Genomic DNA, 15,981 nt, shown 5'->3' on the forward strand with positions numbered 1-15,981 from the left:
CGTCGAAAGCTGAACAAGTATCTATTTCCATCTCCGAATCCCACTCCCCCACATTCGCACAACCGACGACCAACGGGCCAACTTGCAGTTGGAGGATCCAAGGCAGAAGGAAGGCCGGGGAAAGGGCAAGAACCACACCCACTTGGATACCGCCACCGGAACCCATTCAAGATGACTGCTCGACCGACAACACCAATGTCTCCAAAGACCGCCAAGGTCAAGTCGCCGGTCCCTGGAACACCCGTATTTGGATGCGGTCAGTAGGATCCAACGCAAATCGCCAGTTGGCAAGCCATACCAGGTTCAGGGCTGACATCGTACCAGAGCACATCCAGCGGCTCTTCACACAGTCCCAGGACGTCACGACTCAGTCTGTTCACCACTATAAGATGATCCTGAAGAATATCTTTGAGCAGACGCCCATTGTGCCACAGACGTCCAAGAACTCAGATGGTCAGGTTATGACCTCCCTCACATCCAACTATCTCTGCCTGCAATGCTCGACTATTGTCAATGAGGAGGACCGTCTAAAGCATGGCACAAAGAAGCAGCACCGCTTCTGTATGTTTGTCCCTGTTATAACGCACGCGCATCCGCTAACAGTCTAGATGTTGATTCACGGAGCGGCGCCCTCTACTGCCAGATCTGTGATGACTTGGTCTGGGACCCCACACTGGAAGAGCTTCGAGTGCGCAAGATGGGAACCGGAACCTTCTCAAGTAAGTCATGTGTGGCCAGAGAGTATTGGCCTCGAATCCCGAAAACTTTCTGCATCATCCCCCACGTGCGCCTCTCACCTAGTCATATGCTAATGCCTCTTACAGGTCGCAAGAGAAAACACGACGAGATGTTCTCCGATGGCGTCAAGGACAGCGCTGCAAACAACCCTGGCTTTATCTCCAACAACACCACCACTGCCTCATGCAAGGCAAACGGCCTGCGTGGTATCTACAATGCTGGGGCGACTTGCTACCAGAACGTGGTTCTGCAGAGCTTTCTCCATAACCCCTTGCTGCGCAACTTCTACCTTAGCGATGGCCACCAGAGTACTGACTGCTCACTGACCAACTGTCTGAGCTGCGCCATGGATGACATGTTCCAGGACTTTTACGCCGTTGAGAATACTAATGGATTCACGGCCGCGAGTATTCTCTCTGGATTCTGGATATCGGAGAAGAAGGCATTCGAGAACCTTGTTACTACCAAGGAGCAGGACGCCCATGAGTTCTTCCAATTCCTCGCAGAGGAACTCCACGAACGCAACGGGGATGGCAAGAGGCCTGAAACCGGCAGCGAGCACACGTGCAACTGCATCATCCACCAGACGTTTTACGGCAAGCTGCAGAGCTCTACGACCTGCCAGAACTGCGGGGGTGTCACCAACGCCGTGCAGTCGTTCCTGGATCTCAGCCTTGGGCTAGAGAACCTGTCCCACAAGAGAAAGAAGGGAGGCCCCAAGGTGCCCAGCCTGACCCTCCAGGAATGTCTGGATGAGGAATATGTCAAGTCGGACAAGTGCGAGTACCGATGCCACAACTGCAGCTCGATGCAGCAGGCGAAGCGAGCGACCAGCATTAAGAGGCTGCCAAACGTGCTCGCCATTCAACTGAAGGCAAGCTTCATCCGAATCCAAACGCAATCTGAGATTTCGCTAACATCAACCACTAGCGTTTCGAGTACAAGCAGGGTCGCCATGATCGCGCGCCCTCAAAAATTGACACGGTCGTTAATTTTCCCTTGCAGCTCAACATGCTTCCATACACAACCAGAGGCAGAGGCGCGGATCCCAAGGACGCGTTTGAGCTCGGAAGATCCTGCACCTACGACCTTCTTAGTGTTGTGGTTCACGTTGGCGAGATCGATACCGGTTAGTGACGAAACGACTTGATGAAGAGGACAAGACTGACTGGACGATCAGGGCACTACGTCTCCTACTGCCGAGTAGGTGACCAATGGTTCAAATTCAACGACCACAAGGTCGAGATGGCACCCAAGTCGGACGTGCTCAGTGCCCAGCCATACCTGCTCTTCTACATCATCCGCTCCCTTTCGTAGACCAGCACAGCGAAGGAGAGAAACACCTCTCACAACGAGCATGTAACAGTTAATACCACAAGTGAAGGGCGTTGGCAGCCGCCGAAAGTATTCAAGGGGGCGGAACGGGTGTTGAAGGGAAGGTGTCAGGAATAGCATCGTGCCGGCGTTGGAAAAAATCGTTGGGCTTGCACCCACTTTGGGGGGCCTTTGGCAAGTAAAAGAACAAAACGCCGCATTGGATGACAGGCAGTAGGGGAGGGGCTTCATCATCTTCATCATCATCACTGGCGAAACCAAGGAAAGCCATGATTGTATAGAACAGCGAGAAAACAGCGTATGTACGTTTTTATGTTTAAAGTTATGTCAAGTACTGCAAAACAAACAGCCTCCGGTCGTCTAATCTACTGCGTGAGAACATCATTGCTTCTGGGCTATGCTTGGCCACCGTGGAAGTTTGCTTCGGTCAGCTCGCCGCTGCCCTACCGCCAGGTCCAGTCCTTGCACTCAAAGTTGGCGTAGCAGTAGAACTCGTTGCTCAGGCCGCGGGCATGCGTCGGCGCGTAGGTTACAGTGCGGACGCCAAGGGCCTTGTACACCTTGTTTACGATGGTTGCCATCCTCTCGCCGGTAACGACGATGACGCGGCTCTTGGAGTTGATGGCGTCGGGCTTCATCAACCACCGGACCGTCATGGCAGCTGCGTGTGTTTTTATCAGTCAGCAACGAAGAAGTTTGTAGTCTGGGTATCGCGATGTCTGCCTACTCTTGGTCTGGCAGTCCTCGCTGAGGAATGGCGGGTCGCAGATGACACGGTCAACGTTGCCCTTGAGCTCGGCTACGTTACACTAGAGTCAGCGAATTCATGTCCAAAATCGGCCGTCTCCATGTAGAAAAACGCCATGATGTCATACCTGGAAGTTTGAATGGCGTCTGGAAGTCGTAAAAAACGAACTCGGGGAAGACGTTGAAGCGCGTGTCGTGCTCCAACAGCGCGACCTTGGGCCGTCCCAGGCTCGAGTCTCGTTCATTCTGCTCATCGAGTCAGTGTCCCTACGTCCCCGGACTACGCAAGCGCAAGGGTGAAATCGCTTCTCACCATCAGGTTTCGCAGAGCGATGAAGACACTCGGTGCAGACACGATGCCGATGGTAGTGTTTTCGTCGGCGCCCTCAAGGAGGTGTCCAGCCAGCAACCTTGCCGTCTCATCGTTGTACTAAACAAAGAACAACCAGACACTAATCAGTCCCCTCCCGTGCGTAACAAATTCCAATCTTCGTGAAGTCCCGGAGCGTTGGAAGGTGGGGGGTTCATTCAAGCTCGTACCCAAAACTGCGACTCATTCCAGTCTTCGGTGAAAGCCTCCATAGACAGCGGCAGTCCGCCGGCGGCGTTGGCCTCGCACTGTGCCTTGAGCTTCTCAAACTTTGCCTGACGGGCGTCCCTCTCGGCGTTGAACTCGGCCAGCGCCGCGAGGGCGTGAGAGGAGAGCGTGCTGCGCGGGGCGTGTCAGCTCTAGTGTGTGACTCGTGGTGCACCCGGTGGAGATGCGAAAATTTTGTAGCATTGAAAGCACAAGAAGGGATCAACATACATAGGCTCGTCGTCGCTGTCCGAGTTCGACATCTTGAGAGGAGCGTTAATCTTGAACCTCTTCAATTAAAATAAGCAATGATCCGACTAACCTTCTGGACGGAATGGCGGGTCTGCTGAGAGAGGTGAGAGGTTGTTAAGTGAGAGGTGAGACGAGTGGAAGCATTGATTCTGTGTCAAGGACCCAGTTTGAGGCGGCGTCAAAATCCAGACAGTTATCCACGAATCAGCTACAGCATAGCAAAGCTTTGACTAACAAGAACACAACACAGTCCGTCTCTCGTAGAACAACGCATCACTCGCCAAGGTCGTATTCAAAACTATACATGGATTCCTCGACTTTTGCAACTTTGTCTAGTTGACTACTTATATACACTCTAAACGACTTTGCTTGCCCAGAATCAATCCCCTCATACAAATGGAACCCAGGCTCACTGGTCGTCAAGAACGTGCAAATACTTGCGCTCCTCCTTCTTCTCCTTCTCTGTCGCAGGGGGCAGGTCGTAGAAGTTGGCGCTACGGAAACCTTGCTGTATAGGGTGTTAGCACCTGGCACCACCACAACAGTCATATAAGTGGCGGGCAGTCTTACCAAGTAGTGGTACGTGAACTTGCTGATGTCACCGGGCTCGATGCCGAGATCCTTGAAAGTCTTGGCCGACTCGTCAATCTCCTGGTCGATGAACTCACGCTCAACCTCGTCAGCAGACATAGTGGGCCACCAGAGGTACTTGTTCAGGAGCCCAGCAACAGGCTTGAGAACGGACTTGGGAACGTTGATGTGGCGGCGCTTCTTGAAGATTTCACGGTCGGCGAACTGAGCGATCTCGGCCATGGAGTACTCCTGGGGACCGTAAAGCTCGTATGTTTGGCCAGCCGTGCTGTCGTCGTAGAGCATCAGCTCAAGAGCTTGGCCGAGATCGATAGACTACACTGATCAGCAATCGCGTGGAGCATGGATCGACGCTAGAAACCTACGTGGACGGGTCTGAATCTCTCTTGCATGTTGTTGGCAGTGAAGAGGTTCATAACGCTGGCAAGCTTCAGGAGAAGGTTGTCCTCGAAACCGAAGACCGGTGCCGGTCGCACAATAGTGGTCTCGGGGTAGATGCTACGAGCGACCTGCTCACCGCGGGCCTATAGAACCGTCAGCTTAGAGGTCAGTTGCGCAAACCTTCCTTCGGCTGACCTTGGTGCGGTAGAACTCGGAAGTAGACTCCAAGTTGGCATTGTAACTGGACATGTGGATGAAGCGGTCCACGTCGTACTTGGCAACAGCCTCGGCTATCCGCTCAGTTCCCTCGACGTGAACGTCTTCCAGAGTGAAGTTCCTGAACACGTCCTTAGCCTTCTTTCAATCAAATCGTCCCTCGCTTCGTAAACCTACTTGGTGGGGTAGTTGCGGCCGACAAGGTTGTAGACAACGTCCGAGTGTCTGACGCTCGCCTCGATTGACTCGGTGTTGCGGAGGTCGTACTCCTACAGCATCATAATCAGCTCCTGCTTGTCGTGGGTCTCGAGACTAGAAGGGAGGCTCGTACCATGAAGACAACACGTCCAAGATCACCAGCAACCTTCAAGTGACGCTTGGCCATCTCCTCGCGGTAGGGGATGACGACGGTGCATCCTTGACGAGCTATCAAATAGGGTCAGAAAGGGGTCGATGAGTTCGCCAGTGCTCCGCTCGTACCGAGTCTGTTCACGATGTATCGTCCAACCTGGCCCGTTGCGCCAAAAACTGTCGCAGTGTGTCCTGTGGATCGTTCTTAGACAAAGCTTCGTCATCGGTTGGGGATCGTTTTTGCATACCACCGAGAGAGGATCTGTATGTCATACAAGGTCAGAAACAATCCCGCGAGACGCAATTGACCGGAATGCCTACCTTCCGCCCTGGGTTCGCAGGATGGGCTTGCCGGTACGGGTGATGGCGATGTCGTGGAGGGGCTGCCTTCTCAGGACATTGTGCGCAACCTTCTGGGTTGACCGCACGGCGGTCGGAAAGGAGGCCATTGTCAGATATTGAGGCGGCAGCAAATACGTGCGGTGGCCTCCCAATTGACTGGCAATTGATTGCTTCAATACTGGCCGAAAGCTCCAAAGCCGCGAGCTTGATTCAGAATCCCAGACGGAAGGTGAGCGGGTCACGTGGAAGAAGAGAGCACGGTCCAACCTCTGGTCATTGGATCGGAAAAACAACCATTGGTCAACACATCCGAAGTGGATCCTCGAGCAACTGCCAGGTCCGAATCGGTGCTGTGGGCTACGTACCTACTTTAGCTGACTGACCAGGCTGCTAGCTAGCCGCGTTATGTGCATCGCCCCTCCGGAGAGCTGCTGCTTGCATTCATCAACACATCCACATATCTCGAGACGAACTACCAGGCGTTTTACCACGACAGAAAAAGTCACTACACAACTAAACTGCTCCCTGTGTAGCTTCCTAAAAGGATCAGAATCTCGACCAGGCCGTACGTCCCCGAAACCGTCGTCATCCCGGGCACCTCGAAGCTCCCCCACATACATTTCGAGCCTCAACCTCAACCTCCACCAAGATGAACGTCGACGCAATCCCCGACTTCCTGGCGGAGCAGCGCGACGAGGCTCCCGAGGAGCTCCAGCACCTCGTTCTGGAGTTCGAGAACTACTGGGAGCGGAAACTCTGGCACCAGCTCACCGATGCCCTTGGCCAGTTCTTTAGTCACCCTGGTAGCAAGCCCCAGCGGCTTTCCTTCTACAAGGTCTTCATTCTCAAGTTCGCGGATAAGATCAACCAGCTTAAGCTTGTCGACCTGGCCCTGAAGGCCGCCACGGAATGCAAGGGTATGGCATTATCAATTGAATAGACGTGAGGCGACAGGAGCGCTGACACGGACCTTTTAGATGACGAAGAGCGCCTGGCATTCCTCCAGGGTGTTGCAAAGAAGGTGGACAACGAGAACTCACAAGACGCTCTTGTGTACGCTTCCGTCGCGGTAGCCAGAGTAAAGCTGGATCTAGAGGATATGGATGGGGCTCGCAAGGACCTCGACACGGCCGAAAGAATATTGGACGGCTTCGACTCGGTCGAAACGATCGTCCACGCAGCGTTCTACGATGCGAACGCCAACTATTACCAGGTAAGCTCCATTCCTCCCCACAATCCTTCTCGCAGGACTTCTGCTGACATGGTTCTAATCTCCAGCGCAAGATGGACTTCGCAGCCTACTACCGCAACGCCCTACTCTACCTCGCCTGCATCGATATCAACTCACTCACACCCCAGGAGCGCCACAGGCGAGCACTGCACCTCAGCATCGCCGCACTTGTCTCCGACACCATCTACAACTTTGGCGAACTGCTTCTGCATCCCATCCTCGACGCCCTCAAGGGCACCCAGGACGAGTGGTTCCGCGACCTGCTTTTCGCCTTCAACCGCGGTGACCTACAGGGTTTCGAGGCCCTCTCGGCGCGGATGCGATCCAAGCCTTTGCTGAACGAGAACGCCGGCCACCTGCGTCAGAAGATCTACCTTGCAGCGCTTACCGAGGCCGTCTTCCGCCGGCCCCCCCACGACCGTGCCATGTCCTTCACCGATATCGCTCAGGAGACCAAGGTGCGCCCTAATGAGATCGAGCACCTGATCATGAAGGCTCTGAGCTTGGGTCTTCTACGCGGAAACATTGATCAGGTAGACGAGGTTGCGCACATTACCTGGGTCCAGCCGAAGGTGCTCGACATGAAGCAGATTGGCAACATGCGCCAGCGGCTGCTTGACTGGGATTCGCAAGTCAACCAGCTTGGTAACTGGATCGAGAATGCCGGTGGTGATGTGTGGGCGGCTTGAAGGAAGACAACCGGGGACGACGTTACAGGTGAAGGGGAAAACGACGTCTGTAATATTGGTCTACGATGGCGAGGACCAGTGTACACCATTAGACTTAGAAAAATGGGAAATCGGCCTGGATCTTGGGCCGCGATGATTATGATGACAACGTTGTTGCCCCTATTCTGTTCTCTGATATGCTAGTTTTATCGCTCACATATTTTGAAAGCATTGTTCCCCAAACTCCACCAAGTGATGCATGCAGAAACACCAGTGCGACCAAGCCTTTTTTTAATCTCGTTATACGGCTTTCGTCTTGGCCACAGGCTGTCCGAGCACAATGACGGACCCCATGAGCCAGGCAGGCCACCACACGCCCCAGATGATGACAGGTGTGTACATGCCCCAAACGTCCCATCCGAACGCAGCCTCTTTGAGGACCTCGCCAATGCTAACGTCAAAATATGAAGAGACAGAGTACAGCGCCGCCGTCGGGGATGCGAGCTGGAGGAAGGCGGCGCAGGCCCAGCGAACGGCCGGGTGGCGCGGCCAGGGCTGCATGAAGGAGAGCGGGCTAGCCATGACGCCAACGAGGAAGGCCAGGGAGAAGTTGAGGGTGGCCAGGGCGGAGAGGAACATGCCCAGCAAGAGCAACGAAAAGGACTTGATGAGCTGGTATTGCTGGACAGTCGGGTTATAGATGGAGGTCAGCAGCGAGGAGATGAGGAAGGGCAGGGCGCAGTTAACGAGCGCAAAGGCCGTATAGGCCCCTGAAAGCACCTGTCAAAAAGAGCGTGAGTATGTGGCCTCGTTGTTTGGGGTGCTGGAAGCTTACGTTTGCGGGCATGTGGTTGAATATGTATAGCGGCACAACGCCCAAGAACTGGCAGATGGCCACTAGGCCCAAGGGAAGGAACAGATCACGTTCGGCCGCCGGTACAGATGGCGTCGGCGAGCCTGAATCCTTCGTAGCACCTTTGGTAGATCCTTCTGATGACGTGGTTTCCGTCTCAGACTTGGCTGCTATGCTCTTCGCATCTGAACCATCTTCCTGGTGGCCACTCTTCACCCACAGAGAAATGGCCGTTATGGTGAAACTGGCGGCCAGGATCATGGCACTGGGCAGGTATGTGCCGATACTAACGAATCTCTCCTTGTGCATGAGGAGGTAAAAGAAGAAGCTCTGATGGAGGTGTTCGAGCAGGTTGTTCAAGCTACGGAACGTACCCTCAACCAAGCGACCCATGCCCATCTCATCGTGCCAGCCTTCACCAAAGGGCTGCAGAGTGACAGCATCAACATGGTAAGGGATAAAGCTGCTATGCGGGCCCGAAGCGTGGCCGAGCCCTTGGTTCAACATGCCGCGGAGCATGGTCCGTAGGCGGTCTTGGTACTTGTCCGAGTGCGACCACATCTCCTGGATCGCGGTGCCCATGCCCATCTGCCCGCCCGCGATGTTAACGACGGAGTTGATGAGGTCGAGGTTCGGCAGCTGGCCATTGATGCCGTCGTAGATGATGTGGATGGACTCAAAGCGGTGCTCCTGCGAGAAGTCGATGGCAATAGCGCCCTGCAACGCGCCGGACTTGAGGGGCAACGAGCTCACGCGGGACGAGTCGTGTGAGTCATGGTATGCGTCCACCCAGGCCTGGGTGCCCGTTCTGCTGTCCGGGGGAATGACGAGGATGATGTCCTTGGACCATAGAGACCACCGTTTGAAGTACCGCGCGAGGGTCAGGGCCAACGGTACGCCATTGACATTGAATTTGCCGTTGACTGTCTTCCAGGCGGCAACCAACACAATGGCTTCCGTGGCGTCGCCGCGCGGGGCCTGAAGAATGGCGTATATGTTCTCGCCCGTGTAGACGTCGCCGGCTGATTCGTATGTGTAGTTTTGGCGGCCGACCTTCAAGCCAACGTTCTTGAGAATGCCCTCGAGTTTATCGTTGATCCTGCAGTGAACCCATTGTTAGTTGCCGAGGATTACGGGGGGTATTTGTGCGCGCACTCGTAGTTGGACTTGTCCCTGACCGAGTTGACCTCGTTCTTGTACGCTCGTAGGACATTCTGGTCGCTTCCCCCGAAGTATGTGTGCACTTGGCCAGGGAGCAGCGCGTTCTCGGATATGTATGTTCGTCGGGAGTAGTCATTAAGAGGCAGCAGAAACAACCAAGCAATACCGCCGAGAATGCATGCTAACGAAAGGTAGGGCGGGAGCTTGAGGATGCGTGGATCGCGTCGCAACGAGAGGGCCGAAGCTGTGGAGGGACCAGGTTAGTATAGCTCGGTCGCAGAGCCATCAGTTGGGGTTGCATCTCACATATCAGTCGCGACATGGCGAAGGCTGTTCTGCGGCAGCTTCAAAAAGCTACGCACTTGCAAAATCAGGTCGTCTTCCTTGCGCGGTGACGTTCTGGAAGGGCATCCGTCATCTTCCAAGGGTGGTGGTTTGTAGGAGCAGCCCAGCGAGGTAGCTCGTAAGTGGAAGTGATCGGGAGGGACCCAGATATTCATTTAACCGTGCACGTCACCCCTGGCTTGGAGACCCTGTACTCCCCAGATTCGGCGGATGGCACTTCATCATACAGGACAAATCCCAGAACAAGATGCATGGCATTGCCTTTCAAGCATCCCTGGTGTTGCAATCGATATCTGCCTATTCGTTTGGTTTTGCGTTCAACGGTAGTTCCTCACGTCGCACGCCGCCTCACTGGATTTAGGCTACGATGGATATCCCTTCTCAGGGGTTAACAATAGAAACCTAGGTGTTCGCGTGCAGTACTATTATTATGCTTAGATTGACTCAACCGCCGGACCGTTGGGTCGAATTTGGTGTATTCGTATTGTAATCGCTCCGAGCGCTTTCACACGGCAAACTGAAAAAGGAGAAGTGTAATATATGGCAAAATTTTTACCCATCCTGTACATGTGCCACTTTTGCCTGCAATCAGAACTCCAAACTCCGACCTAGATGCAATCCAGCCTCGCTAGGCAATATGCCATATAGTGGTACAAGTTTAAGTGAGGAAGACTTCAAGGTCCAAGTCTTTGTGTGGTGCCAACGAGGGCAATGGGGGCGCTGCCGCCGCCGGCATGGCTGCTCGTGGGCAAGACACCAAAACGGCCATACGTCTTCTGGTCTACACTCACATAGTGAGGTAGGCGACCCAGCAGGTTCAACTTCGATTCGACCCATCTCAGGGCCTTTTCGGGGGGCTCAGGAACTTAAGGTAGCCGAGACCAACTGGAGAATTCAGATTAGCAAGACGTCTCTCAGCAAGACGATTCGATATTCCTTACATAGATATCCAACAAGTACGCCGCAAAGATGACCGAGCAGGCTTGTCCCAGGGACGAGCGCCGTAACCACCAAGATGAGGATCAGGGGCATCGTCCACGTGGGAATCGAGTATGTCGCAATGGTCAATTGAGGGTTCGTCTTATAGGTTCGGATCGCCTCCATGCCGAGGAGCAAGAAGACCCAGATACTGCGCAAGGAGTCTCATTAGCCACGCATGTTTCGAGCCCTGCAAATGTAGTCCTCACCTGGCCCCCATAACTCCAACATTGCCCTTGAAGATGAATCGCTCGATCAAAACGTATAGAACGGCCGGAATCGTGGTAAGAGCTGTAAAAGATTAGTCATGGGCCCGGGACTATGACGACGCAGGGATAGCATACGGCCGATGAAGAGCGATATCGAGGTCAATGTGCCAAATTCCGCCTCGAAGCGCTCCATCAAGGGCGCCAAGGCCAAGAGGTTCATGACCGCGTGGATGAGGTTCTTATGGATAAAGGGGAACGTGTTCATTCGGTATGCTGTAACCGCACAGGAGTTAGCACACATGCCTGCAAGACGAGGGAGAGCAAAGATGGAGACGAACAAGAAGTGAAGGACAGCTGGTCAGGAATCAAGGCGCCCCATTGCCTAATGTCCCAAGCCGACTGAACGCCCGCAATCCAGGCGACAACAATAATCAGCAGCACAATTCTCGTGAAGAGAGGCAGTCTGAAGATGTAGGTGCGAGCCCGAAGGGTGCTGAAGGATGTCACGTTAGGAGCCATCGCGCCCGCCGTCTCCGGGTTTCGCGGAGGTTGAGAGTTGCGCGCGGGGTGCTTCGTGTGTGGTGCAGGCCTCGGTCGTCTCGCTTCAGCGTGGTGGGAGGCGGCCTTCTAGAGATCGGTCCAGCTGTCGGCGTCGGGCAACTAAGGAGGCTTGGGTTGAAACCAAGCACGTTGCTATGTTTGTTATACAATTGGGAAATTGTAGACAGCTTGTCGCATGCCCACGGTCCACTCGGACCTTCATGGACCCCAAAGATGCCGATAAGAGTTAACCTATGCCTGCTTATCGCCACGTGACTACCATGTCAGGTCCTTTGCTTAGCAACAACTACGACAATCATGCTGTCGTCACTTGAAATGAACAATCTGGCAATATTGGCTAATGTAGTATTTCTAGTTTTTACAACGCCCGAGCCATGTCCGGGATGTCATCATGGAAATGCAATGTAGGGTGCTTGGGAGTATCCTTTTTGAACATTTCAAATTTGTACAGACTAGGAAATCATGGCCTACATGACATAAAAAACAAAGTCCCAGAGGTATTTGCCCGACCAAAACAAAGGGCATGACACGGCCATAGACTTTAAGTTATACCGACCGACACCCCAGAACATGCTAATAAAGATAGTACGCCTACACCGCCCATTCACACATCGACCTGAACCATATCGCTAACGCAACATTCCCCATTTATGACTTGCCAGCAGACTTGGCCATGGTGTTAAGGGCGCTACCGTTCTTGAACCACTCGATCTGGGGGGCGTTGAAGGTGTGCGACAGCTTGACCTCGAAGGCCTCACCGTCCTTGGGGTGGACGACCATGGTCAAGGGCTTGCCAACCTCGAGCTCGGTGGCGAGGATGTCGACCTTGTCATCGGGCTTGATCTTGTCGTAGTCGGCGGGGTCAGAGAAGGTGAGGGGGAGCATACCCTGCTTCTTCAGGTTGGTCTCGTGGATACGAGCGAAGGAGCGGGTAATGATGGCAAGACCGCCAAGGTGGCGGGGCTCGAGAGCAGCATGCTCACGGGAAGAACCCTCGCCGTAGTTCCAGTCACCAATAACAACCCACTTGATGCCCTTGGCCTTGTAGTCACGGGCAACGGCGGGGACAGCGTCCCACTCGCCAGTGGTGAAGTTCTTGACCTTGTTGGCCTCGTTGTTGGCCTCGTTGATGGCACCGATCAACATGTTGTTGGAGATGTTGTCCAAGTGGCCACGGTACTTCAACCAGGGACCGGCCATGGAGATGTGGTCGGTGGTGGTCTTGCCCTTGGCCTTGATAAGGATGGGGAGGTCCTTAGCGTCCTTGCCGTCCCAAGCCTCGAAAGGAGACAGGATCTGGAGACGGTCGGAAGAAGGAGAGACCTGGACGTTGACGGTGCTGCGGTCGGCGGGAGGGGCCTGGTAGGTGTTCTGGCCGGCGTCGTATCCGCGGGCGGGAAGACCATCACCACTGGGGGGCTTGAGCTTGAATTCCTTGCCGTCCTTGTCCTTGAGGGTGTCGGTGAGAGGGTTGAAGTGCAGGCTACCGGCAACGGTCATGGCGACGACCAGATCAGGGGAGGCGACGAAGGAGTGAGTAGCGGGGTTACCGTCGTTGCGGCCGGTGAAGTTACGGTTGTAGGAAGAGATGATGGAGTTCGGGGTGCCCTTCTTGACGTCCTGGCGATCCCACTGACCAATGCAAGGACCGCAGGCGTTGGCAAGGACAATACCGCCGTACTCCTCGAAGGTCTGGAGCTGACCGTCACGCTCAATGGTGGCGCGAATCTGCTCGGAACCGGGAGTGATGGTGAAGATGGCCTTTGACTTGAGGCCGTGGTCGAGAGCGTCACGAGCGATGGAGGCGGAGCGGGTCATGTCTTCGTACGAGGAGTTGGTGCAAGAGCCGATGAGGCCGACCTTGAGCTCCTCGGGCCAGTTGTTGGCCTTGACAGCCTCGCTGAACTTGGAGATGGGAGTAGCCAGATCGGGGGTGAAGGGGCCGTTGATGTGGGGCTCGAGCTCGGACAGGTTGATTTCGATGAGCTGGTCGTACTCGACGCCCTCGTCCTCGCGAAGCTCCTTGGCGTAGGTGCGGGCGAAGTCACCAATGTCCTTACGCTTGGTGGCAGAGAGGTACTGGTGCATGCGGTCGTTGAAGGGGAACAGAGAGGTGGTGGCGCCAATCTCGGCACCCATGTTGCAAATGGTACCCATGCCAGTGGCAGAGATACCCTCAACACCAGGGCCGTGGTACTCGACGATGGCACCAGTACCACCCTTGACGGTCAGAATACCGGCAACCTTCAGGATAATGTCTAGAAAATGTCAGCATTGAAAAAATTTCCGGCGGCTTCGAAGTTGTGGGAATTCACGTACCCTTGGGAGTAACCCAGCCAGACATCTGGCCAGTGAGCTTGACACCGATGACCTTGGGGGCCTTGAGCTCCCAGGGGAGGTTGGCCATGACATCGACAGCGTCAGCACCACCAACACCAATAGCGCACATGCCGAGACCACCAGCGTTGGGGGTGTGAGAGTCAGTTCCGATCAGAAGACCACCGGGGAAAGCGTAGTTCTCAAGGACGATCTGGTGGATGATACCAGAGCCGGGCTTCCAGAAACCAATGTTGTACTTGGCGCAGGCGGAGGCAAGGAAGTCGTAAACCTCCTTGTTGATACCAACGGCACGCTCCAAATCCTTGGCACCACCAATCTGAGCCTCGATCAAGTGATCGCAGTGGACGGTGGTGGGGTTGGCAACGGAGGGCATGCCGGCAGACATGAACTGCAGGATAGCCATCTGGGCAGTGGCATCCTGGCAAGCAACGCGGTCAGGGCGGAGCTTCAGGTACGACACGCCACGCTCAATCTCTTGCTCGTGGGGGTTGTCGAGATGGGAGTAGAGAATCTTCTCGGCGTAGGCAAGAGGGCGGTTGAGACGAGAGCGCACAATGGCCAGGTTCTCGGACATCTTCTTGTAGTTGATGAAGTTGCCCTCCTCGTGAATGTTCTGCTTGACCTGTTTCCGGCGAGTCAGCGGCCTATTCGTCCTCCAACAACAGAACACGTAGGTGGGCGCCCCAGCCACGCCCGACGAGGAGCGCGGCGGACACAATGCCTGGAAGGAGGAGAGATATCATACCTTGCGGTCAAGAGGGGAGTCGGAGACGGTAGCCATCCGGCGCAGTCCCAGACTGGCACTGGCGGCAGTGCGGCTCCGGGCCACAGAGCCCAGGAGCTGTCGTGAGGCCAACATGGTTGGTGTCGACGAGGCGAGCAGTTGTTACACTGTTCAATTGAGATGGAGTGGAGAGTGTCGGAGCTGTGATGAAGCTCGAGACCGATATCTCAAGTGCCCTGGCCTTTGGAAGGGACTTTGGTTTCTGAGGATGGAGAGGAGGGAAAAGAATATTAAGAGGAAGAAAACAAGGAGGTGGAGAGGATTTTCGGCGAAGAGGTGAAGTAGTCGGAGAAAGGCGGCAAAGCAACCAGATCTTTCCGGATGGGGGTGGCAGTAAAAGCTCGCACCTTTTCCCCCGTCGCCCTCACTTTCACTTTCTCACACCCAAAACCATCTACGACAGCCTTTGGGGGGGATGGGAGGGGAGGGGGCCACCTTACTCCGTCCCACGGGTGTGTGCTCGGCTCAAATGCTCGCTGGCTGTGTGGTTGCCGCGCTCCTGTGTGGACTGTGGAGAGAAGACAGGGTCGGCCAAGGTGGGCTCCTCGGCTATGACGAAGGCGACGGCGGGCCAACGGACGAATCAGCGAGATTGGATTATTTTCACTCAGCAGTAAAAAGCAGCAAGTAGACTGGAGTGGGGCCTCTTCTTCACCTTAGTCTAAGTACATGAGGCCATGTATCCTTTGATCCCCTGCGACATTATGGAGACCTTGTGCACTGGCAACTGCTAGCAAGTTGCACAGCAGGTGCTCCATCCTTGTCCAGACCAGATGTGCCTCTGCTTTTTCCCTCTTGACCTGGTCACATTTCCGACGTCCTGCTAAGGTTGCGTTCCATGAAATCCATGCCTGTTGTTTTTGCATCCGCTTCGACTCTCTGGGCATCTGTCAATTCGTACCCAAGGTGGTATTGTTCGCGACTTCGTATCGCCGTCTCAGCCTCTCCGCCTGCCCGTCGACTGTCTGCCGTCTCCTCTCTTTATGCGATACACCGATTTATCTAGATTCGTCTACAAGTAGACATCCGAGTAGAGTCAAGTACGGACGCGGCCCCCCTGATAGCAATCCACTGGCTCGTTTTCCCTCAGGCACTGGATCGAGGTCGAGGTGGCTGGTCAGTCAGTTGGGGATCTCGAATCAAGGTAAGCCAAGGTGGGGTGTACGTGGAATGGCCGTGTATGCATGCATGTACCTCGCCTGCCAGATATCAATGCCAACGCTAGATGCCTTACAGCAGTCACCTCCTCTGTAGGGCATCAGCGAATGGCGCAAGGGCAAATGGAAGAAACCACGGAATTAACGTCACTGATGAACATGCC

General features: G+C 54.7%; 7 protein-coding genes across 7 annotated transcripts; 2 read left to right on the forward strand and 5 right to left on the reverse strand.

The window, feature by feature from the left end:
* Window positions 1–171: 171 nt before the first annotated feature.
* Window positions 172–2,055, forward strand: ColSpa_00074 (putative ubiquitin carboxyl-terminal hydrolase creB; the record flags this gene model as incomplete). The annotated part of the gene is made up of 6 exons (XM_049266286.1): window positions 172–256; window positions 325–561; window positions 609–719; window positions 825–1,591; window positions 1,669–1,867; window positions 1,946–2,055. 6 exons carry the CDS (start codon window positions 172–174, stop codon window positions 2,053–2,055), a joined length of 1,509 nt encoding a protein of 502 aa, XP_049122243.1.
* Window positions 2,056–2,516: 461 nt separating this feature from the next.
* ColSpa_00075 (protein-lysine N-methyltransferase EFM5) lies at window positions 2,517–3,660 on the reverse strand (the record flags this gene model as incomplete). The annotated part of the gene is made up of 6 exons (XM_049266287.1): window positions 2,517–2,734; window positions 2,801–2,872; window positions 2,949–3,066; window positions 3,134–3,250; window positions 3,361–3,529; window positions 3,629–3,660. 6 exons carry the CDS (start codon window positions 3,658–3,660, stop codon window positions 2,517–2,519), a joined length of 726 nt encoding a protein of 241 aa, XP_049122244.1.
* A 398-nt stretch (window positions 3,661–4,058) lies between these two features.
* On the reverse strand, window positions 4,059–5,637 carry ColSpa_00076 (NADH-ubiquinone oxidoreductase subunit, mitochondrial; the record flags this gene model as incomplete). The annotated part of the gene is made up of 8 exons (XM_049266288.1): window positions 4,059–4,157; window positions 4,220–4,555; window positions 4,606–4,764; window positions 4,802–4,958; window positions 5,015–5,106; window positions 5,169–5,263; window positions 5,437–5,450; window positions 5,510–5,637. 8 exons carry the CDS (start codon window positions 5,635–5,637, stop codon window positions 4,059–4,061), a joined length of 1,080 nt encoding a protein of 359 aa, XP_049122245.1.
* Window positions 5,638–6,179: 542 nt separating this feature from the next.
* ColSpa_00077 (putative 26S proteasome regulatory subunit rpn9) lies at window positions 6,180–7,450 on the forward strand (the record flags this gene model as incomplete). The annotated part of the gene is made up of 3 exons (XM_049266289.1): window positions 6,180–6,447; window positions 6,508–6,743; window positions 6,809–7,450. 3 exons carry the CDS (start codon window positions 6,180–6,182, stop codon window positions 7,448–7,450), a joined length of 1,146 nt encoding a protein of 381 aa, XP_049122246.1.
* A 279-nt stretch (window positions 7,451–7,729) lies between these two features.
* On the reverse strand, window positions 7,730–9,765 carry ColSpa_00078 (GPI transamidase component GAA1; the record flags this gene model as incomplete). Its single annotated transcript, XM_049266290.1, has 4 exons — window positions 7,730–8,209; window positions 8,265–9,381; window positions 9,438–9,687; window positions 9,750–9,765. 4 exons carry the CDS (start codon window positions 9,763–9,765, stop codon window positions 7,730–7,732), a joined length of 1,863 nt encoding a protein of 620 aa, XP_049122247.1.
* Window positions 9,766–10,462: 697 nt separating this feature from the next.
* ColSpa_00079 (rhomboid-like protein 19) lies at window positions 10,463–11,494 on the reverse strand (the record flags this gene model as incomplete). The annotated part of the gene is made up of 5 exons (XM_049266291.1): window positions 10,463–10,653; window positions 10,730–10,917; window positions 10,976–11,057; window positions 11,111–11,248; window positions 11,314–11,494. 5 exons carry the CDS (start codon window positions 11,492–11,494, stop codon window positions 10,463–10,465), a joined length of 780 nt encoding a protein of 259 aa, XP_049122248.1.
* Window positions 11,495–12,184: 690 nt separating this feature from the next.
* On the reverse strand, window positions 12,185–14,735 carry ColSpa_00080 (aconitate hydratase, mitochondrial; the record flags this gene model as incomplete). Its single annotated transcript, XM_049266292.1, has 3 exons — window positions 12,185–13,794; window positions 13,856–14,498; window positions 14,622–14,735. The coding sequence occupies 3 exons, from the start codon at window positions 14,733–14,735 to the stop codon at window positions 12,185–12,187; spliced, it is 2,367 nt and encodes a 788-aa protein (XP_049122249.1).
* Between the last annotated feature and the right edge of the window lie 1,246 nt (window positions 14,736–15,981).

This window comes from Colletotrichum spaethianum, assembly GCF_022836535.1.
Source record: "Colletotrichum spaethianum MAFF 239500 DNA, contig01, whole genome shotgun sequence".
Lineage (NCBI taxonomy): Eukaryota > Fungi > Ascomycota > Sordariomycetes > Glomerellales > Glomerellaceae > Colletotrichum > Colletotrichum spaethianum.